Source organism: Ostrea edulis, chromosome 3 (genome assembly GCF_947568905.1).
Source record: "Ostrea edulis chromosome 3, xbOstEdul1.1, whole genome shotgun sequence".
NCBI lineage: Eukaryota > Metazoa > Mollusca > Bivalvia > Ostreida > Ostreidae > Ostrea > Ostrea edulis.
The window spans coordinates 50650862-50674864 of record NC_079166.1 but is presented as its reverse complement, the minus strand read 5'-3'; the positions used below and the strand labels follow the sequence as shown (position 1 = coordinate 50674864).

The following is a 24003-nucleotide window of genomic DNA, read 5'->3' as shown; positions in this document are numbered from 1 at the left end:
ATCTCGAAGTGCAGTCAATTTTCCGCTCTGCTTACCATACCTGGCGTCGTTAAGTCACACATTCACACCCGCGGCTACATCAATTATAATTAATGACCGCTAAACCACGCTCGCCTTTTCCGAGTAGACCCAGGTTGCAATAAATGGTTCAACAGCTTGGGTGATTAGTGAAGCACTTCAAAATTACTGCAAAAGTTCCCTGCCAATTATGAACTAACACACCCGATTCCAGGGATGGTGTTTTGAATGACACACGCTCTATCATTAACATGTGGGTTAGATAAACGCACAAAATCGTCGAAGTACACTTGAAGGTAATGCTCTTAATAACGATAATGCATTTAATAATACACGCTTCATCATTAAAACTAGTACAGAGAAAACACGAAAATTTCTTTAATAAACATTTAAAAGTTTGGGGTTTTTTTAATCCGTCTTTTTTTTTCCTTACGTGATAGGTTCTTTCATTACAACGCAATAACTACATCCCAGTTGAGCCTGGACATCAGTGATCATCCTAATTTTAAAACACATTGTGAATTCAATTGGATGTTTATATATATTTAAAAAACGAAATGTTTGTCTTTGAAATTCCACAATATTAATTTATCAACTTGTATTAAACTATAAAAAATGGCAACAGGGTTTTTGTTTATAATGCAAATCCCATACTATGCATCAAATATCCTCCTTCAAAAAAATATATCCAAGATTGATTTTGGATATCTTGAACCCCCGGATATCTCGAAGTTTTTTCGAAGTCCCTCGGACTTCGAGATAGAGATATTTTACTGTATATGTATCAAACAAAGAAACATGCCGCATCAATTTTAGTCCCAGTTTAATGTATTCGCCTTGGTTTCGCTTTCCAACGAATAAAACATTATCGTACATGCATTTCAATGCAGCTAGAATTATTAATTTACAAATAGAAGTATTTTCATTTTATCTTATCATGCCTTTTCGCGCGATGATTATCAAGGCAATATCTATTATAATAAGTTTTAGAATTGTGTTTTAGATTTATTTTAAGCATTAAAGCATTAAATACTGTAATATGAGATACTGATTTTTCTTAAAATCGATGCAATTATTTCTTTTATTTTTTTTTTAATTTTGAAATTCAATTAAATGAAATGTATGCAGAAGAAAGATACTTGTCCATGCACGTGCAATTTGCATGTTTAATCTCAGTTGACTAGAAAACTACACTGTAAGCCTTGATCTGACAGGAAAGACAGAACTGTCAAGGTATAATAGATCTCTTCGACATGTTATCTAATATTTTCTAAACTCTAGTTTCAAATTAATTTCTATTAAAACGATGTTTATAAATACCGATTAACTTTCCTGTGATCATCACTGACAAAACGAAACCAAAATCTCTGAAGTAAATTATGTTTTACGTTGTTGATTATACGGATAATGCAGTATATATTTGTTCTGAAATACTGGGAAAATTTTAATTCACAAACATACATGCATAAGATTTAAATTGTACTTTTCAATTGATTCTATCCATAGGAAGCAGGGACCTATATACTAGTATAGTATAGGTCCCTGATTGGAAGTAACTGTCATTGGAGACAACATACAGTATTCAGACCTAGCTATTATCAACTCTGCAAATACAGGTAGTTTACTCCGCCGCAGTATAAACGTGGTCCCGCGAAGCCCCGCTATGAAAAACCGCGATGGTGTAATGCGGAAAGGATTAACTTTCTGTCGCGGTGATGCAATAAATAAGGGAACCGCGATGGCTGTACTGTACATAGCCAGAAAATCTGCACAGTACGCAGGAACTCCCGTCGGAAACTGTATGATTGGCAGTCATACATCGTCAGACACTGGGTATGCGACGAAGGCAGTCAAATGGATACAAGAAAACTTAGAAAAAAGAGTAATCTGCCTAATTTATCAATAGCTAACATTCTCATTTATACAAAATAAATTTATCGAGCTTAAATTTTTACATTCATTAGATTTAATTATTGTTTCGATTAACCTGCACAAGAAAAATGACTCCCATGAATTTTTCAATGTTACAAAAATGTACAGGTAATGCAGGTAACACAGATAACACCCCGTGTATCTGGGAGGGTATATACAAGCTAGCAGGGTTTCCTCTGGCTTTGGGTTTACACCTGCCTAAAATTTAAGTCATTTTGATGTTTTAGCCCTTTAAACTTTTGTCTGGAGGACAATATATTAAACTGGTACCCCGCTGATTGGTGGCTACACACAAACATAAGATGTGCGAAGTCAACAGGGTACCAGTTTAGGCAAATGAGAACAGGGAATTATTTTGTAATTACTATCGTATCCAATGTGTTTGTAAACATTCTGAAGAACAGTCTTCACGAAAACTCAGTGGTCCGAAGACCGAGGCCAGTGAATTTTAGGGTCAGGTCAGTGAAATTAAAAAATCAGGAAGTCCGATGGGCTTGTAGACTTTTTGTAAGTCACATTGAATATAATGTTGGATTTAGATATTCAAAACGTCTTATTTACTTAAATTACCATCAAAATAAAAATAAATCAATAAATAGTGCATAAAGTAAGTGTTTTGACATCGTGGTTTGCTTATTTCTTTAAAGTAAAGAACGATAACTATGTCTATACTTGTAATTGTCAAGATAACTTTATTTCTGGAGGTTTTAATGATGGAAATTAGGGGAATTACTATATCATACTCAGCATTTAAGAAAAGAGAAAAAGACATCAAAGAAAAGAAACTTTTAGACGAAATTGAAATTTTAGAGTCTGACTCTCCTATTGATTTTGATATTCTAGATGAGAAGAGAGCAGCTCTTGAAAACATTAGAAAAGAAAAGCTACAAGGTCACATGATAAGGTCTCGTGCACGTTGGATAGAGGAAGTGTTAAAACCTTCAAAATACTTTTGTAATTTAGAATCCCGAAATTATTTAAATAAAACTATCAAAAAAATTCAGTTGGATACTGGTACAATTTACAATCAGTCAGATATATTAGAAGGTGTCAAGAAATATTATGAAGCCTTATATACTAATAATGATTTTAACTTAATTAATGTCGACCTGGAAAGCATCATCTCAGATTACAATTCTCCCAAGTTAGATACACATGCAACCAAAAAACTGGAGGATGATATTGAAGAAGCAGAGGTTCTTAAAGTATTAAAAAATATGAAAAACAACAAATCCCCGGGTAGCGATGGTTATACAACTGAATTCTTTAAAAAAAATTTGAATGACATTAAATATTATGTTGTTAGAGCTATTAATTGTATATATCATAAGAGGGAACTTCCTATTTCGCAAAGACTAGGAATCATTTCATGCTTACCTAAAGCGGACAAACCAAGACAGTTTTTAAAAAGCTGGCGACCAATTACACTTTTAAATGTATTATACAAAATTATATCTGGTTGTCTCAGCTTTAGAATTAAACAAGTTTTGGATTATATAATATCCGATACACAGTCTGGTTTTTTAAAAGGTAGATATATAGGGGAGAATACTCGATTTATATATGATATTATGTCATACACTGAAAGAAATAATATCCCAGGCCTTCTAGTTCTCATTGATTTCGAAAAAGCCTTCGACTCAATGTCATGGTCATTCATATATAAAGTTTTAAAGTATTTTGGTTTTGGGGAAAACTTTATTCAATGGATAAAAATCTTAAACACAAATTTCAGAGCCTCAGTTTTACAGAGTGGCTTCTTATCTGAACAGTTTGATATACAAAGGGGATGTAGGCAGGGTGATCCCATTGCACCTTATTTATTCATTCTATATGCAGAAATTCTTGCAATATTAATTAAACAAAACAAAAGTATAAAAGGCATATGTATAGAAAACACAGAACACAAAATATCGCAATATGCAGATGATTCTTCACTAGCCCTTGACGGATCACCTGAATCGCTTTTTGCAGCTCTAGATACGATAGAATTTTTTTCCAGTTTTTCTGGTCTAAGGATTAATTCTTCTAAAACAAAAATTGTTTGGATTGGTTCAAAGAAATTTTCAGATCAAGTTTTTCACCATACAAGATGGAAATTAGATTGGGGATCAACAACTTTTAATTTATTGGGTATTAATTTTTCAGTTGACCTTACAGAAATTGAAGATATAAATTTCGGAATTCAAATACCAAAAATCATTGCTCTTACTGAACAGTGGAAAAGAAGGATTCTTACTCCCATTGGGCGGGCTACTGTCATTAAAACCTTGCTTATTCCAAAATTGAATCATTTGTTTATATCACTTCCTACTCCAAAGAAAGAAACGATCTCTTATTTATACAAAATTATTTTTGAATTCCTATGGAAATCTAGTGTAGATAAAGTTAAGAGGTCTGTGATAACACAAGACTATCTATCGGGTGGTATCAAGATGGTTGATATAAGCAATTTTATTACATCATTGAAATGCTCTTGGATTAAAAGGCTTACTAGGTCCAACTGTCAGAAACCATGGATGAATATTTTTTTTGCCATGTATGGAAATGATATTTTAAAGAAATTATATGACTTTGGAGATAGTTTTATTGTGGAACAATTATGTGTTAAAAGCAATGTTTTTTGGAAGGATGTTTTTAATGCTTGGTTTTTTTATTTGAAGACTAGTCAAAATCTTCCAAATATTAAAAATAATTTTCATAATATTCCAGTGTGGTACAATTCTAATATTAGAATTGCGGGAAAACCTGTGTTTTATGAGAAATGGTATGAAAAGGGGATTAAAGCTGTTCAAGATTTTTTTGATACTGATTGTAACTTCCATACCATAGAAAAATTTCAGTGTTTATACAATCTTCAAGAAGTATGTGTAATGAAATACAATAGCATTATTACTGCAATTTCAAAATATTTAAAACGTCTGTCAATTGATAGACACTCAACCAAACAAAATGTTAATCCATGTATGCCTATATTTTTTGAACCAGTTTTATTACATGAAAGATGTTCTAATATTATTTACAATATTTTAAATGCAAAAGAAGATATCCCAACTTCTATGGGCAAGTGGAAAACTGAACTATCTTCATATGGAGTAGATGATATTTCAGTGCAAGATCTGTTTAAAATTTGTTTCAAAACATCTAGTGATTCTTCTGTTCAGTGGCTACAGTTTAGAATTTTACATAGAATTCTTCCTGTTGGTTATTATTTGAAAAACATTAGTGTTAAAACAGATGATCTCTGTAGATTTTGTACAAGTAATATTGAAACAATAACACATATTTTTACTTCGTGTAATAAGACCCAAACATTGTGGAGTGAGTTAAGTCTTCATATATATAGAAAAATTTCAGAAAGAATTGGTTTTAATGTGTCAAATATAATATTTGGTGAAATTCCACTGTCTTTAAATAATAAAGCCATAAACTTTATAATTTTATATGCTAAACAATACATATTTATCTGTTTAATGCAGAATAAAGAACCAAATCTTGTTAGATTACTATGTCACTTAAAGTTTAAATATCATGTAGAGAAATATGCTGCAATTCAAGCATTTAAAATACATAACTTTGATAAAATATGGATGAAGTGGGAAAATATTTTTGCAATTGATTAATTATTACTACATGTACTTGTCATTATTTTTAGTACATGTATTATTGTTATTATTATTACTTTCACTATTGTACAGCAAGTAACCTAAACCACAGGGAGATGTATGCATGTATGAAAGGTATGTTTGTGTAAGTGTTTGATGTATTGTATGAAACCAAAAAAATAAATAAATTATAAAAAAAAAAAAAAAAAAAAGATAACTTGTACATTGATCACGTGAATATTCAACGAACAACTTACTGAAACAACAAAAATGGCCGCGTTCTGTATCATACTGCGCACTGGTAACTGCTGGTTTATTGCATTGTCAAATTAAAATGAACTTCGTCAATTGCAGTTATCTCTGATTTTATGCAATTTCTATAGTTTATAGAATTAATCAATCGTTTACATTTGATGTTGGTAGATAAGGCTACTTCCTAAGGTGCACTTGGGCTGTTTTCATGTTTGTGAAAAATATGTGAATTTGTAGTCTGTTGTTTCCGGGTGAAGAGAGAGAGAGAAAGTACCATGTACGGTGTTTTTTTTCTGGTATCGACAGAAAGGATGTCTTAGGGTGGATGTGAATATGAGTAATACGCATAGTTTCAGTAAATTGATTGTACAGTTTTACAATGCATTCCATAATGTATGTGATAAACATGTACTATGGAAATTTTGGGGACCAGTAAATTTCACTGTGGGCCAGTAAATTCAGACAGTTCACTGGTCCAACTGGCCAGCAAGTTTTAAATGTTTTCGTGAAGATTGGAAGAACTTTTTGTGATTTTCTAGTTATGATCTTAAATTTCGTCACTTTTTTGGAACATGCAAAATTCACCAATATCTTAAATAATTTCATGACGTCCCAAAAAAAAGAAAGAAAAAAAACAACAACCTACCTACCGACCCACCTTGAAAAATGTGGGTCGGAGTACATCAAACAAAAATATTTTTAATGATGGCTTTATCAGTTATAGACATCCATTTAAGTATTATCCAATCAAAATTTAGCGCATGTGCTGGTGTGTAATTTGACCATCTCGATACATTACAAGTCTACTAGATATACATGTATGCATGACTGCAAGATAAATTTCAAAACATTTCTATGAAAAATGACTTCAAATTATGAAGACCAAAAACAATGCACATGGATAAACGTGCTGCACGCGAGTTTCAGCACAACCAATAAATCTTACTATGTAGGTTTTAGTAGTCTGTTTGATCTCAATATCATTCCCAGAGCTGAAACTTAACTAAAATTTCCAGGAGCTATGTGGGCTCCTAAAATTTTTTTTTGGGAGCTTACAACAAAACACGCTAGCCCACATCGGATGAAATATACCAGGTAATGCAAAAAATCCATGATACATGTGAATAGATCATACATGTATATTTTGTGTGAGTTTGATTCATTATACCATTTGAATGAAAGGTGACGATAACAAATGCTATCGTTTCTTTGACAAGAACGATATATGGCATCGTTCCTGTCATCAGTGGTCATATCTGTTTACATGGTTTTTTATACGCCCGTCATTAGTTATGTTATGGTGCTGTCCATTTGGCTGGCTGGCTGTCTGTCAGTCCGGGGTCATGTTTTCCAGACTTTTCCGTAACGGATGCATGTACAACTTTGAAATTTGGTCACAATATCTCCTTCAAGAATTGTAAGAATAAGTATACATTTCAGCTGACATACTTTAGGGCTTTAAGTAGGTCAAAAAGTTTTCGGACTTTTTTCCGTTACAGATACAGATATTGCCCTGAAAATTACACATAAGCTTCCTTTCAAAGGAATACAAGTTCAGTTTGCATTTCAGCTGGATTGGTTTGTCCGTCCATGACCTACATTAAGACTAAAAGTAGGCCAAACAGTTGACCGGGCTTTTTTTCACTATAAATACAGATTAGTCAAAGGTTTCCTCTTAGAGGAAAACAAGTTCAGTTTGCATTTCAGCTGGATTGGCCCATCCATGACCTACTTTTCGGCTAAAAATATATAGGTCAAATTGTTTTCCGGGCTTTTTTTTTCATTACGGATACAGATATTGCCCTGATATTTAGTCAAAGGCTTCCTCTCAGAGGAATACAAGTTCAGTTTGCATTCAGCTAGATTGGTCCATCCTTTACCTACTTTTGGACTAAAAATAGGTCAGACCATTTTCTGGACTTTTTTTCATTACGGATACAGTTATTGCCCTGGTATTTAGTCAAAGCTTCCTCTCAGAGGAATACAAGTTGAGTTTGCATTTCAACTGGATTGGTCTATCCTTAACATACTTTTGGACTGAAAATAGGTCAAACAGTTTTCCAGGCTTTTTTTTCATTACGGATACAGATATTGCCTTCCTCTGTGCAGTTAACATTTCAGCTGGATTGGCGCACTATGACCTACAGTACTTTAAGGGTAGAAGTAGGTCAAACAGTTTTCCAGATTTTTTTTTTTGGTATGTCGCAAGTATTGGTCTGAAATTTAGTCACAACCTCCCTTTCAGAGAAATACATAATCGGTTCACATTTCAACTTAATTGGTGCACCATGACCTACTTTAGGGCTAAAAGTAGATCAAATGGTTTCCTGGACTTTTTATCATCATAGATAGATATTGCACCGACATTTTGTTTCAACCTCGCTCTCAGAGAAATACATAATTAGTTCACATGTCAGATGGATTGGTGCACCATGACCCACTTTAAGGCTTTTCTATTCAGAATGTGTGTTGTATCAATTCAGAGTGCACAATATGCTTCCAGGTTGAATTTCACTGTCCAATGGGTGTATATTGTACTGTTTGCGATAGTCTTGTTAAAATACAGAATAACGATATTTCGCAAAATGAATAGTGATTACCAAATACAAATCAATAGGTTTGCATTTCACGATTTTCTATTGTTAAAATTTAAAATGCCTTTTTATTGTGCCCCCCTTTCACATTCTCTACCCAGAGTTCTGTGCGTTCCTCGCACTACACCTCTGTCAACGGCTTTTTACAGAAATCTTGTAAAAGTTTCTTTGATCTAACATTTATGTTTTGGGCTAAATATTTAGTCATATTATGATATGTTTTTGGTGCAATCAAATTGATGCTTACTGTAAATTGATTAAAATCGCCGTTGTAAAATAAGAGACAAACAGCTAAATGGTATATATGCACTTATTAAAGTGTCAGTTAATGGCTATGAAAAGAGCATGATGTATCACCTGTTGCCTGAACTTTTAAAGGGAATGGAAACCGAGAATGATTGTTTATATCATGTGATTATATTATCACGTGATTCCAAGCGTTGACAGAGGTGTATGTGAAGCTTGCGTAACGCGCCCTCTGGTGAGAGAATGCCCCTTTCAAAGAAGACGGGGCATATTGCTTTGCACCTATCGGTCGGTCGGTAGACCACATGTTGTCTGCTCAATATCATGAGAACCATTCACTTGATCGTAATGATATTTCATATGTGGGTTGGTTATGAGTAGAAGAGGAACCCTATTGTTTTTCAGGTCAAGGATCAATCTACTCTGAACATAGGAAGACACTGTCTGCTCAATATCTTGAGAACCCTTTGCTTGACAGACATCAAACTTTGTACACTGGTACTTCCCAAGGAAGATGACCACTTTTGATTTGAGGTCACATTGTCAAAGATCAAGGGTTTAACTGGACATAGGAATATACTGACCACTCAATATCTAGAGAACCCTTTACTTGACAGACATCAAACTTGGTACACTGGTACATTTTCAGAAGAAGATGACCCCTCTTGATTCTGAGGTCACATGATCAAAGGTCAAGAGTCTAACTGGACATAGGAATATACTGTCCGCTCAATATCTTGAGAACCCTTCGTTTGACAGACATCTAACTTGGTAAACGGGTACATCTTCAGGAGAAGATGACTTCTCTTGATTTTGATGTCACATGGTCAAAGGTCAAGAGTCAAACTGGACATAGGAATATACTGTGCACTCAATATCTTTATAACTCTTCACTTGACTGGCATGAAACTTGATACACCGGTACATCTTCAGGAGTAGTTGACCCCTATTGATTTTTAGGTCACATGGTCAATCAACTCCTGACAAAGGAAGACACTGTCCGCTCAATATCTTGAAAAATCTTGGCTTGACAGACATCAAACTTGGTACACTGGTACATCCCAAGTAGTAGATGACCCGTCTTGATTTTGAGGTCACATGGTCAAATATCAAGGGTGTAACTGGACATGGGAATATACTGGCCGCTCAATATCTCGAGAACCCTTCGCTTGACAGACATGAAACTTGGTACACTGGTACATCTTCAGGAGAAGATGAACCCTCTTGATTTTGAGGTCACATGGTCAAAGGTCAAGGTTCAAACTGGACATAGGATTATACTGTCCACTCAATATTTTGAGAACCCTTTGTTTGACAGACATTAAACTTGGTACACTGGTACATCTTCAGGAGAAGATGACCCCTATTGATTTTGAGGTCACATGGTCAAAGTTCAATGGTCTAACTGGACATAAGAATATACTGTCCACTATTGATTTTGATTGAGACATTGTCCACTCAATATCTTGAGAACCCTGGGGGGGGGGGAGTAGAAAACATTTATAAGAATCCCTGTTACAAATAACAGTATAATCAACTTCATGCACATTAAAGTTGAAGCTCAATGTAGGTCCATCTTTGCTGTAATGTCAAATTTGCTTTTCTACAAAAATTAAATGTATGAATAGGAAGCATTGTTTAGATGCTGTACATGTTCATAAATGTTTATTATTATGCATATTCTTGTTTATTTCAGAGGAACGTCAAAATATTGTAAACTTTTTTGTGAACAACACTGAACCAAGACAAATGGTTGCAGAGGACCACTTAAGGGGGATACCAGACTTTCAAAGATTATCAAGAAAATTTCAGCAGAGAAAGGCCTCACTTCAAGTAAATAATATCTATACTCTGAAGCAATCTTAGTATTACACCATCCCACAGCTGCAGCATAAGCTCTGCCCAATATAGCTACGTCATTATCAACAAAATAAGCTTGGACATAAAAAGTAAACAATAGTGGCCAGTGTAAACGCTCTTGAGTTCACCCTATCAACATTTTGTTAGACTACTTTTTAAAAAGTCACCATTTCATCACATTTGTTTTTCTCCATGCTGTCAAATTATTTAATTCCATTGACAAAGATGTAGAGATCACAGCCAAATGTTACCAATCTATAAAAAAGAGTGAAGATCCTCCTAGAATAAACATGATGATAGGTTGTAATGTTTCTGTCAATGCTAGCTAGATATATAGTGTCAATATGGGTGAGTTGAATTTATTTTCTTTGGGATATTTGATGATAGCAATATATACATATATTGATATAGCTGATATAGTTCTATGTGATATTTACGACTATATGACATTATGTTCCCTATGCATCATCCCTTGGTACCTTTAGTTGTTTATCAAAACATATTGTACAATTAATTGCAATGTTTATGCCCCTAGGGGTCCATTATTTGGCAATAAACTATTTGTATCTGTATATACACATATAAATCACAATCATAATCAATAGTGGAATTTAAAAGTTGTAGAATTTACATGTAAGAAACTGTCATTTTAATACCTATAAGGCCTCTGAAACATTTTACTTTTCCATTTTTCCACTGGTTTCCCATGCATTCAGCATTGGCTCTCCATTTACCATTCACCAACTGCTTGAGGTTACATTCATTCATTATTTGCTCACCGTTCGTTTAAGCATTCACTCATCATTCAGGATTTTTTATCAGGTGGCCTATTACTATCCATTTTTATACACCCATCGAAGACAGGATGTATTATGGTATACCGTCATCTGTCTGTCTGTCCTTCTGTCTGGACCTTGTAGGCAGAATACAGACCGAGCTATTGGAGCTAGGATTTTACCACTTGGTACATTTGATCACCTTGGTGAGAGGAAGATGCCTATTGTTTTTCAAGGTCAAGGTCATAGTATAAGTTAATAGGAAAACCTTGTAGACAGAGAATACTGACTGAACTATTGGAACTAGGATCTTACCACTTCCTCCTTTTGATCACCATGATGAGGGAAAGATGCTATTGTTTTTTAAAGGTCAAGGTTGTAGTATTGGTTAATATAGTCTAGTCAATCTAGCAAATCACCTCAAAGTAATTGCAACAGAAACAAACTTGATGGAATTTAATAAACAAATGCGTGATTAACAACATTTAAAAAATCGGATTAAATGTTTTGGTAAACCATCAATATTTTGTGGTGTTTACGGTACGCCTTACACGTAAAGGGGAGTAACTCAACTGTGACAGTCATTGGAATAAACATATACATGATGATCTAAGGTACATGTAATAAAAAACGCGATTAAACAGGTTAACAGTTGTATTAAAAAGGTGATTTTTAACACATATTATACATATAATATTGCTCAGCATCTCATATTCTCTGCCGACTTCCATTCCCTGGGAACTTTCGGAACAAAGCTTCAAAATATTTTGTTTGACCCTTTACTGAATTAATTTTAAAGATTTAGTGTCAATTTACAAGGGTAAACTATGTTCACTATAAAGAAGTATGGAAAGCCATTAGGGTTAAAAGTTTCAGTTATTTTGTATCTTCATCATTTGAGCAAGCATTTTCTATTTTAAACTAATCGAAAAAGTAATTTGCTATTCATTTTAGCTCACCTGAGCCGAAGGCTCAAGTGAGCTTTTCTGATAACATTTTGTCCGTCGTCCGTCTGTAAACTTTTTAGTATATATTCGACTTCTTCTCAAGAACCGCTGGGCCAATTTCAACCTAACTTGACACAAAGCATCCTTAGGTTGAGGGCTTTCAAGTTTGTTCAAATAAAGGGCCATGTCCCTTTCAGAGGGGAGATAATCACAAAAATGCAAAAATAGGATGGGGGTCATTTAAAAATCTTCTTCTCAAGAACCACTGGGCCAGAAAAGCTGAGATTTACATGAAAGCTTCCTGACATATTGCAGATTCAAATTTGTTCAAATCATGGCCCCTGGGGTGGGGTGGGGTGGGGCCACAATAGGGGATCAAAGTTTTACATACAAATAGATATGAAAAATCTTTAAAAATCTTCTTCTCAAGAACCACTGATAAATGACACTTCAACTAATTCCGTGAGCGAGTACAATCTGCTGAGTTTGCTAGTTTTGACAAAAAAACGTATTTTAAAAAAAAATATGCAATAGATTATTGATTGTGCTTTTGAAATTTAGAAACTAGATTAAGCTTGACAGACTTAAACACGTTTTTAGCTCACCTGAGCTGAAAGCTAAAGTGAGCTTTTCTGATCGCTTTTTGTCCGTCGTCTGTCTGTCTGTTAAACTTTTCACATTTTCGATTTCTTCTCCAGAACCACTGGGCCAATTTCAACCAAACATGGCCAAAAGCATCCTTGGGTGAAGGGCTTTCAAGTTTGTTCAAATGAAGGGCCATGTCCCTTTCAAAGGGGAGATAATCACAAAAATGCAAAAATAGGGTGGGGTCATTTAAAAATCTTCTTCTCAAGAACCACTGGGCAAGAAGAGCTGAAATTTACCTGAAAGCTTCCTGACATATTGCAGATTCAAGTTTGTTCAAATCATGGCCCCCGGTGGTAGGATGGGGCCACAAGGGGGGATCAAAGTTTTACATACAAATATATAGGGAAAACTTTAAAAATCTTTTTCTCAAGAACCACTAAGCCAGAAAAGCTGAGATTTACATGAAAGCTTCCTGACATAATGCAGATTCAAGTTTGTTCAAATCATGGGCCCCTGGGGTTGGATGGGGCCACAAGGGGGATCAAAGTTTTACATACAAATATATAGGAAAAATCTTCTTCTCAAGAACCACTGAGCCAGAAAAGCTGATTTTTACATAAAAACTTTCTGACATAGTGCAGATTCAAGTTTGTTCAAATCATGGCCCCCGGTGGTAGGATGAGGCCACAAGGGGGGATCAAAGTTTTACATACAAATATATAGGGAAAAACTTTAAAAATCTTCTTCTCAAGAACCACTAAGCCAGAAAAGCTGAGATTTACATGAAAGCTTCCTGACATAATGCAGATTCAAGTTTGTTCAAATCATGGGCTCCAGGGGTTGGATGGGGCCACAATAGGGGATCAAAGTTTTACATACAGATATATAGTTAAATTCTTTTTCTCAATAACCATTGAGTCAGAAAAGCTGATATTTACAAGAAAACTTTCTGACATAGTGCAGATTCAAGTTTGTTCAAATCATGGCCCCCGGGGGGTAGGATGGGGCGACAAGTAGGGGGGGGGGGAGGTCAAAGTTTTACATACAAATATAGGATAAAGCTTTAAAAATCTTCTCAAGAACCATTGGGCCAAAGAAGTTGACATTTACATGAAAGCTTTCTGACATAGTGTAGATTCAAGTTTGCAAAGGGTAGTTTGGGCCATAATAGGGACTAATTAAGGTTTTACATGCAAATATATATGGAAAGTTTTCAGATATGGGCCAAGGTGACTCAGGTGAGCGATGTGGCCCATGGGCCTCTTGTTTAAAAAGTGTAGAGCCGGTTACAAGTAATTTCATTGCTGTCTTTAGTGCTATTATGATATATATATATATATATATATATATATATATATATATATATATATATATGAGTTCAACCCCTGGTAGGGGTGGAAGTGGGTATCCAAATAAATTGTGCTTTATATTAATTATTTTTTCACTTAGGGCAGTTATGTTCATTTAAGAGTTCATTGCTATTTCTGTGCTTTATATAAAATATTTCGAATGCAATATGTATCATGTATGTTCCTCTTAAAATGTACGTTAAATAACTGTATCCCATTACCATTCTCAATGACCATGTAGCGTGTGACAGCGTGGTGAGAATTCCATCGTCATCGAAAGCAAGTTTTATAGACTTGCCTAAATGGTCGAGCCGTTTAGTGCGCTGGTTACACGCTGCTAGGATATTTGTTTCCGCAGGTCGTGAGTTCAACCCCGGGTAGGGGCGGAAGTAGGTATCCAAATAAAGTGAAATTTTCTGTGCATTATATATATATATATATTATATATATGTGTGTGTGTGTGTGTGTGTGTGTGTGTGTGTGTGTGTGTGTGTGTGTGTGTGTGTGTGTGTGTGTATATGTGAGTTTTGCTCTTGTGCAAACAGTATTATATAATAAATTTCACTTGAATTGCTCCTTTTGCATCTCATTATGTAGACTAAATGTTTACTGTATATGATTTTCTTTTAGGACTGTTACAAAGTTTACCAGGCTCTTGACAAGTTACCACAGTTAATGGAAACATTAGAACAACGCAGCAAAGAAAACTGTGCACTGGTGATGGAGATCTTTGTGAATCCGGGGAAAGTAAGCTCTCAGTAGACATAGAAAATTCAGCTGTTGTTTTTTCATGAATTTTTATATCCCATGCAACGAAATACGGAACTTTCGGGATATGCCGGAACGACCGATTATATTTGACGTTTATACACCACGGTCACGTGATAATAACCAATTATAGGGCAAAGTTGACATCGATACATATGGTGTTTTGCTAACAGACGGTCCGTAAAGAGCTATGTGCAGTCCCACGATGACGATCCAAGTCATTATTGGTGCTTAGTTCCTGGGTGTAAATTAGATGGAAGGGAAAGGGCGCATTTAGACGCGTACCATTGGATGCAAGGCGTGGAGTTTTACCGATATCCTCAAGATATTCCCTAGATTTATTTCCCGCGCCGACTCGCATAATTTAATCAATTGTATTTTCCTATAAAATGGTTGTAGTGATTCCTTTCTTTCAAAAATAGCATTTAAATACAGTAACTTGATAGCAATTGAAGTATTCCATGTTTGTTTACTTAGTTGTTATTGTAATCCGGAAGTGACATGCCCTACAATTACGTTCAACGCGCGATAAAAGTCAGAGTGGATCCGTATCTCGAAAGTCCCGTATTGTCGAGGGTATAATGTTTTTGACCCGTCCATCCATCCGTCAGTCCCTTTAGCGCAACTCCTCTGAGACCGCTCAACAGAATTACGTGAAATTTTATAGTTAACAAGTTATTCAATACTTTTTCTGGGAGTTATGCCCCTTTTGAACTTACAATTTCGAGCCTGTCTGTCCTGTTCTTGTCAGTGCAACTCCTCTGAGGCCGCTCAACAGAATTTCGTGAAACTTTGTAGATAATAAGGACACTGTGTAGATGTGCATATACCCAGAAAATTCTGATTCAATCAATACTTTTTCTGGGAGTTATGTTCCTATTGTACTTAAAATTTCGAGTCCGTCTGTCCTGTTCTTGCAATAATGCATAGCATTACAATTTATTATGTGAGGCATTGTCAAGCAATGTTGGAGCGTGGGGTATTTGAGCTTGCTCACCCTGCTTTCTTTCATTCATGCAGTACAGTGAAAACTTCTCCAAACCAGCCCCTCAAAAAGCCAGTTCTTCCTGAATATTGACTGATTGTCAAAGTCCAGGCAGAAATCTTAACATTTCTTTACAAAGAAATTCTCACAAAACCGGTCACCCCTGAAAATGGGACATTGGCCACTTTTTAAAGAACATTAATTTGTTAATAAGCATGAGTAATTTACCCTTATAATACTGACCACTTTTTGAAGATGATAAAATTTTGACCAGAGGGGTGGATCAAATTTGTTTTCAAATTTTAAATTTTTTTCTCTACACACATTATGATTCACTGTTAAACAACATATTCAAATTTATAAAAATTATTAATGAGTCCTCTATCCTGGTTAAACAACTGTTGTGATGTATTTGATACTTTTAATTCGTGTATATATAAACACTGTCTTCTCTTCTGTGTTTGCTCATAATTTTTTTGTATTTAATTGTTCTTGTTTATATGTTCTCTGTGTTGTAATTTTCAACTGAGAGAGAAATAAAAAACACAACTGGCCTCTATAAGGAGAAGGTACACTAAGGGTCAATTTTGGCCTATTTTCAGAAGTTGGTAATTTTATGCCCTAATACTATATAGGGTGTGTACTTTCTATACATAGTAATTGTATCCATGCATTACATATATTTTTTGTGATATGAAGCAGCAAAGTTGGCATGTTTTGCGAGTGCAAGATTTAACGTTGCGTCTTTGATCTGTTTCTGTGGTCGTTATAATTCTGTGGTCGTTATAACGATCTAGTTCGTCAATACAACCTCGCATTGGGTCAAATGTTGTCTGACGTGTTTCATACCGATTGTTAAGCTGTTCTTGGCACACTGATTTTGACTGCGGATAACTCCGTTTACCTGATCAGGACATGGGGCTCACGGCGGGTGTGACCAGTCAACAGGGGATGCTTACTCCTCCTAGGCACCTGATCCCACCTCTGGTGTGTCCAGGGGTCCGTGTTTGCCCAACTATCTATTTTGTATTGCCTGTAGGAGTTATGAGATTGATCACTGTTTGTTATCTTCACCTTGCATCTGTTTCTGATGACGTTTTCTCAATTCTTATACGGAACAAAATAGTTCAATATACCTTGTTAATTAAAATGTTTTGGATAATTTTTTTTTAAATTATTGACACACACACAAAATTCTTTTCAATAACATTATACAAATATCATATTCAGACACTTTTTACAATTAACGTGTATTTGAATTGTGATATGAAGTAGAAAAGTTGGCATGTTTTGCGAGTGCAAGATTTAACGTTGTGTCTTCCATCTGTGTCAGCTGACGTTTTCTCAATTCTTATACAGAAAAAAATAGTTAATTCATGTATATATAAACACTGTCTTCTCTTCTGTGTTTGCTCATAATTTTTTATAAAATAAAAATATACGTTGTGAATTAAAATGCTTTGAATAATTTCTAAGAATTTGTTGATACACACATACAACAATTCTTTTCAATAACATTATAGAAATATCATAATTAAAAACTATTTAGAAATATAGTGTATTTAAATCAATCATGACCATAGCCATCGAAATCCTTGTTTGAAAAGTTAGACTAAGGATGATTAAATGTGAAGTAATTACGTGTATTCAATTATACAAAGTGTTTAGTGGTATGAGCTCTGAATATCTACGAGATTTTTTTTCAAACTCAAGATTCCTATTCCATGCGTCCCGAATTAAATTATAATCTTTGTTTACCAAAACATCGAACAATTTTGTTTCAAAAACGCTCTTCAATACTCAGGTGTAGATGTATCTAATGAGGTACGTACCATTAGTTATAGAATTATCCCCGTCTCTTACTCAATATCGAGCGAAGTGAGAGGTTTGATTTTAATCAGACTGTTTTTAGAAAAAATATGGAAACATTTATAACTAGTACTGATTGTAACGGGGACCGTTACAGATGTTCCCCAAACATTCCCCCATTCAGCAAGTGGTGTCATTTATTTCAGTACAAGTGGTTTTGACCTTTGCAAACTGTGAAACATGTGAATATATAACTATCTTATAACGTTCAGTCCATTTCATGCTAATACAAATCAGTTATAAAGATCTGAGAGTTTTGTGCACGTGCACGTACGTGCATGCACGTGCATATACATAATTCGACCATCTCGATACATTAGAAGTCTGACTATATGAGTACAAGAGAAGTTTCACAACTGTTCAATGAAAAACGAGAAATTAACGGCAACTCAAAACTACAAAGACCCAAATCAATACACGTGCATACACGTGCGCGTGAGTACCACACAACAATTTTGTTGATGCTAATCAATAGACATTTCAACAATATACTTACTATATGAATTTGGTATCGATCGCTTCACTCTTAAGAAAGTTATTGGGATTTCAAAATCGTCCAATCAGAATTAAGCGCACGTGCATGCGCGTGCAGGGAAGTGATTTTGAGACTATTAATAAATTGACAGGCCTAAAACATACCTGCAACCTAATTTTCAAACCTATTCATTGCAATCTCAAAATGTTATAGACCAATACTCAAATTTAGACGTCAAAAATTACAATGCACGCGCATTCACACGCACGCGATTTTGATAATGGAAAATTTGTTGACACCATTTCACAGACATTCATATCATAGATCCTCAGGGTAAATTTGAATTCATTTCAGTTTTTAATTCAATAGTTATGACCATTTCAGTACCCGAAAAATGAAAGAAAAGCTATGTACGTGCATACACGGGCACGTGAGTATGACTCAGCATCAATGTTGATGTCATTCAATAGACATTTGATAGATATACTTACAGTATAAATTTCATATTGTTTCCATCATTTATAAGAAAGTTATGGCGATTTGAAAATCGTCCAATCACAATTTAGCACACGTGCATGCACGTGCCGGATGGTAATTATGACTATACACTTTTGTTAAGAATATCAAGATACATATACAATACAAGTTTGAAAAGATTTTGACAAAAAACAAAAAAGTTATGGTCATTGAAAGAATTGAACCTTCAAAAGACAATGCACGTGCGTGCGCACGCGCGTTTGCAATTTTTATTACATTGATCTGTAGATGTTTAGCAAGTCTACCTATCCTGTAAATATCATTAAATTTTCTTAATTGGTATGAATGTTATAAACGGTTTTGTATTATCCAATCAAATTGAAGCACACGTGCATGCGCGTGCAGAATTGAAATTTTGACGATGCCAAACAGTTAAGGGTCCCAAGTTATACCTACCATATTAATAGGAAACGATTTCATTGAAAAATAAAAAAGTTGGACTGATTCCAAAGTTTGTAAACAAAAAATCCAATGCACATGCATGCATTTTCAGACAAAATGACATTCGTTCCGCACATCTACATATGCTATACTATCATCCTAAAAAGGTTTCATATTGATCCCTTGAGTAGTTTCTGAAAACACTCGTGGACAAAAAAGTCCCAAGAAGAAAGAAAGAATAATAACTAGACACTCATTACTAGTAATGAGTAGGTCTTCCGTTTGTTCACTTCCGGTAAAGAGTTTTCTGATCCTACGAAAACCATTCAAATATATCAGAGAATGTACTTGAATATTAAATGAGAAATGTATTATCGAATTTTTTACTCCTTTCTCGTAACTTCCGGTGACGACCGGAAGTACTATTCAGATGCGTTTTCCTATAAATGACAGCGACTCTTTACTGTCTATATTCCCTGAAAATTTCACGTCTCTATCTGAAAGAGTTCTCAACAAAAAGAAGTAGACTAAAGAAAGAAAAAGTAGTAGGTTACTACTGACCGGAAGTCAATTTTGAAAAACAAAATTATCAGAACTTTAGAAGTTGATACTTTTATTAAGACATGTGAAAATCATATGAAAGACTTCAAATATAAGCGAGATTCATGGGGACAAAGAGACGAAAAGTAAAAAGGTATTTTATCAAGAAACCGGAAGTAGTCGTTTTGTCTACCGACATACTCAATATTCTTTTGACACTTTGAAAGAGAGTTAATAAACTAGTATAGGTTTCAATTTAAAAGAAAAAGATTGAAATTTGCGATTCCTTCCATCACTTCCGGTGACGACAGGAAGTGACGGTCGACATGTTCAACCCACTACTCCACGCCTACAAACAGAGATTGATCATCCCTGAATGTTTGGTGAACCTATATTTTACCTTTTCCAAGAAAAATGCTGAACAAAATTCCTTTTGAGAAACAGAAAATCGGCTATATTTTCCGACCGGAAGTGAATTTTGTAAAAACAAAAAGAATTATAGCAAGGTCATTTCATAAGACATTATTCCTGAAAATTTCAGCCATCTCTGAGAAATCACTCGAAGAAATCGGAAAATCGACATTTTTTCAAATACTTCCGGTATAGACCGGAAGTGACGGACAAAAAAATTGAATGTATGTGTACAATGGACTAATGTCAGTTGATCAACTCTACAAGTTTCAAGCGTCTATCTATATTCATTATTGAGAAACTGAAAAAACAAGGTTTGAATATGTCCACCCTATATCTCACGACCGGAAGTGATTTTTTTCAAAAATATTTAAATTTACTTTAGACATTTATAATGTCTTTAACATATGTAAAATTCAAATCATTAACTTGTTTTATGACCGAGATTTATGGCACTGAAAAATGAGAGAATGAATAGTCTTTCTTTGATATAACCGGAAGTTGGAGATTCAACTTCCGGTGGAGTCAACATTTTTTTGAAAATTAGAACCAGACCTAGTAAACCGATATAGGTTTCAGTTTGACAGAAAAAAGTTTGAAATATATGATTCATTTAATCACTTCCGGTGACGACCGGAAGTGACGGCCGACATTCTTAACCCCCTACTGCACGCCTACAAAGTGAGATCTATTAACTCTGAAAATTTGGTGACTCTATCTTTTACCGTTTCTGAGAAAAACGCTGGACAACGAAAACAGCTAATAAGCCGTATTTGCCGACCGGAAGTAAATTTTACAAAAATATTTGAAGTTATTCTAGACATTTATATTGACTATTATATATTTAAAACTCAAGTCATTATCTAGTTTCATGACCGAGATTTATGGCACTGAAAAATGAGAGAATGAATAGGCTTTCTTTGATAAAACCGGAAGTTGAAGATTCAACTTCCGGTGGGGTCAACATTTTTTGAGAATTAGAACGAGATATAGTAAACCGAATTAGGTTTCAATTTGAAAGAAAAAAGTTTGAAATTCATGTTTCCTTTAATCACTTCCGGTGACGACCGGAAGTGACGGCCGACATTCTCAACCCCCTACTGCACGCCTACAAATTGAGATCTATTAACTCTGATAATTTGGTGACTCTATCTTTTACCGTTTCTGAGAAAAACGCTGGACAAAATATCTTGTAAAAAGACGAAAATTGGACATATCTTGCGACCGGAAGTGAATTTTGAAAAAATGAAAAAAATGCCTCGAGGTACCATCGTTCTCTATAACCTGTGAAAGTTTCAGGAAAATCCATCCAACGGTCTCGGAGACGAAAGGGGAAAAAAAAAAATAATAATAAACAGTAGAATCACTAGAAGGTCTTCCGTTGGAAACGGAAGACCTTAATAATAATAATAATAATAATAACTAGTACTTATTGTAACGGGGACCGTTACAGATGTTCCCCAAACATTCCCCCATTTAGTAAGTGGTGTCATTTATTTCAGTACAAGTGGTTTTGACCATTGCAAACTGTGAAACATGTGAATATATAACTATTTTATAACGTTCAGTCCATTTCCTACTAATACAAATCAGTTATAAAGATCTGAGAGTTTTGTGCACGTGCACGTACGTGCATCCTCGTGCATATAAATAATTCGACCATCTCGATACATTAGAAGTCTTACTATATGAGTACAAGAGAAGTTTCACAACTGTTCAATGAAAAACGAGAAATTAACGGCAACTCAAAACTACAAAGACCGAAATCAATGCACGTGCATACACGTGCGTGTGAGTACCACATAACAATTTTGTTGATGCTATTCAATAGACATTTGAACAATATACTTACTATATGAATTTGGTATCGATCGCTTCACTCATAAGAAAGTTATTGGGATTTCAAAATCGTCCAATCAGAATTAAGCGCACGTGCATGCGCGTGCAGGGAAGTGATTTTGAGAGTATTAATAAATTGAGAGCCCAAAACATACCTGCAACCTAATTTTCAAACCTATTCATTGCAATCTAAAAATGTTATAGACCAATACTTAAATTTAGACGTCTAAAATTACAATGCACGCGCATTCACGCGCACACGATTTTGATAATGGAAAATTTGTTGACACCATTTCATAGACATTCATATCATAGATCCTCAGGGTAAATTTGAATTCATTTCAGTTTTTAATTCAATAGTTATAACCATTTTAGTACCCGAAAAATGAAAGAAAAGCTATGCACGTGCATACACGGGCACGTGAGTATGACTCGGCATCAATGTTGATGTCATTCAATAGACATTTGATAGATATACCTATAGTATAGATTTCATATTGTTTCCATCATTTATAAGAAAGTTGTGGCGATTTGAAAATCGTCCAATCAGAATTTAGCACACGTGCATGCACGTGCCGGATGGTAATTATGACTATGCACTTTTGTTAAGAATATCAAGATACATATACAATACAAGTTTGAAAAGATTTTGACAAAAAACAAAAAAGTTATGGTCATTGAAAGAATTGAACCTTCAAAAGACAATACACGTGCGTGCGCATGCGCGTTTGCAATTTTGATTACATCGATCTGTAGATAATTTACATGTCTACCTCTCCTGTAAGTATCATTAAATTTCCTTAATTGGCATGAATGTTATAAACGGTTTTGTATTATCCAATCAAATTGAAGCACACGTGCATGCGCGTGCAGAATTGAAATTTTGATGATGCCAAACAGTTAAGAGTCCCATGTTATACCTACCATATAAATAGGAAACGATTTCATTGAAAAATAAAAAAGTTAGACACATTCCAAAGTTTGTAAACAAAAAATCCAAAGCACGTGCATGCACATGCATGCATTTTCAGACAAAATGACATTCGTTCCGCACATCTACATATGCTATACTATCATCCTAAAAAGGTTTCATATTGATCCCTTGAGTAGTATCTGAGAACACTCGTGGACAAAAAAGTCCCAAGAAGAAAGAAAGAAAAATAATAAGAAGAAGAAGAAACAGAGTAAAACCAATATGTTCCCAAACTTTGTTTGGGGAACATAATAAGAAACAGAGTAAAACCAATATGTTCCCAAACTTCGTTTGGGGAACATAATTAGCTGTCGTTATTTTTAAATACATGTTCTATATACATGTGTATGCATTTGAAAATATATGGATGCATTTTCGTTACCCCCCTTCCCCCCCGCAAATCTTTTATTCCCTCGTGCATTACATGTACTTATTCTATACCATGAATATGGCATCCATACTTGTCTTAAATACAACTTTGTAATACATTGTATATAATTTCGGAATATATCTTTATATATTTATCTTTGGTTGTACATATCGCTATGTGTATATTGTTTGTATTTCAGAAGGCCCCGGGGAAGAATAATGCCTTGTATTAATAGGGCTATCTTCTCTTCATAAAGCATTATTATTACTAATATATTTTATCATTGTTCAAATTTTCATCGGCGAAGTGTAAATAGAAAAGGTGCTTACAAGTTTTTATGGTCTCTATAGTCAAAAATATAAATGTAAATCATTTTAAATATTAAAACATTTAAAACGTTTTCTTTAAAATCGCTAATAGCTACAGTGTATATAGTATAGTACATTCTGGTAAATCTGACAAAACTCATTTCCGTAAAATTAATCATTTGTTGCTACAAATAAGAAAATTTTGACGGACATATTTTGAAAGAGAAGATTTTTGAGCCCAAAATATAATTTTGTTATGGTTGCAGATAATGCTGAAATTCGCCATGCTCAGCGAAATAAAAAGCAAACTCAAAGTCGGGTATTTCCGGAAAAGCATCTCGTAAATCCGAACACCAGTGGTATGACATGTAAAAATATTT

General features: G+C 34.5%; 1 protein-coding gene across 2 annotated transcripts in view; it reads left to right on the top strand.

The window, feature by feature from the left end:
- Positions 1–24003, top strand: part of LOC125674155 (DNA mismatch repair protein Msh2-like) — a 243605-nt gene that overhangs the window by 155443 nt on the left and 64159 nt on the right. For both annotated transcript variants that reach the window (XM_056158092.1, XM_056158093.1), the window contains exons 13-14: positions 10344–10480; positions 14798–14914. In XM_056158092.1, coding sequence (XP_056014067.1) covers positions 10344–10480; positions 14798–14914 — 254 coding nt within the window. The remainder of the gene's footprint in view (positions 1–10343; positions 10481–14797; positions 14915–24003) is intronic.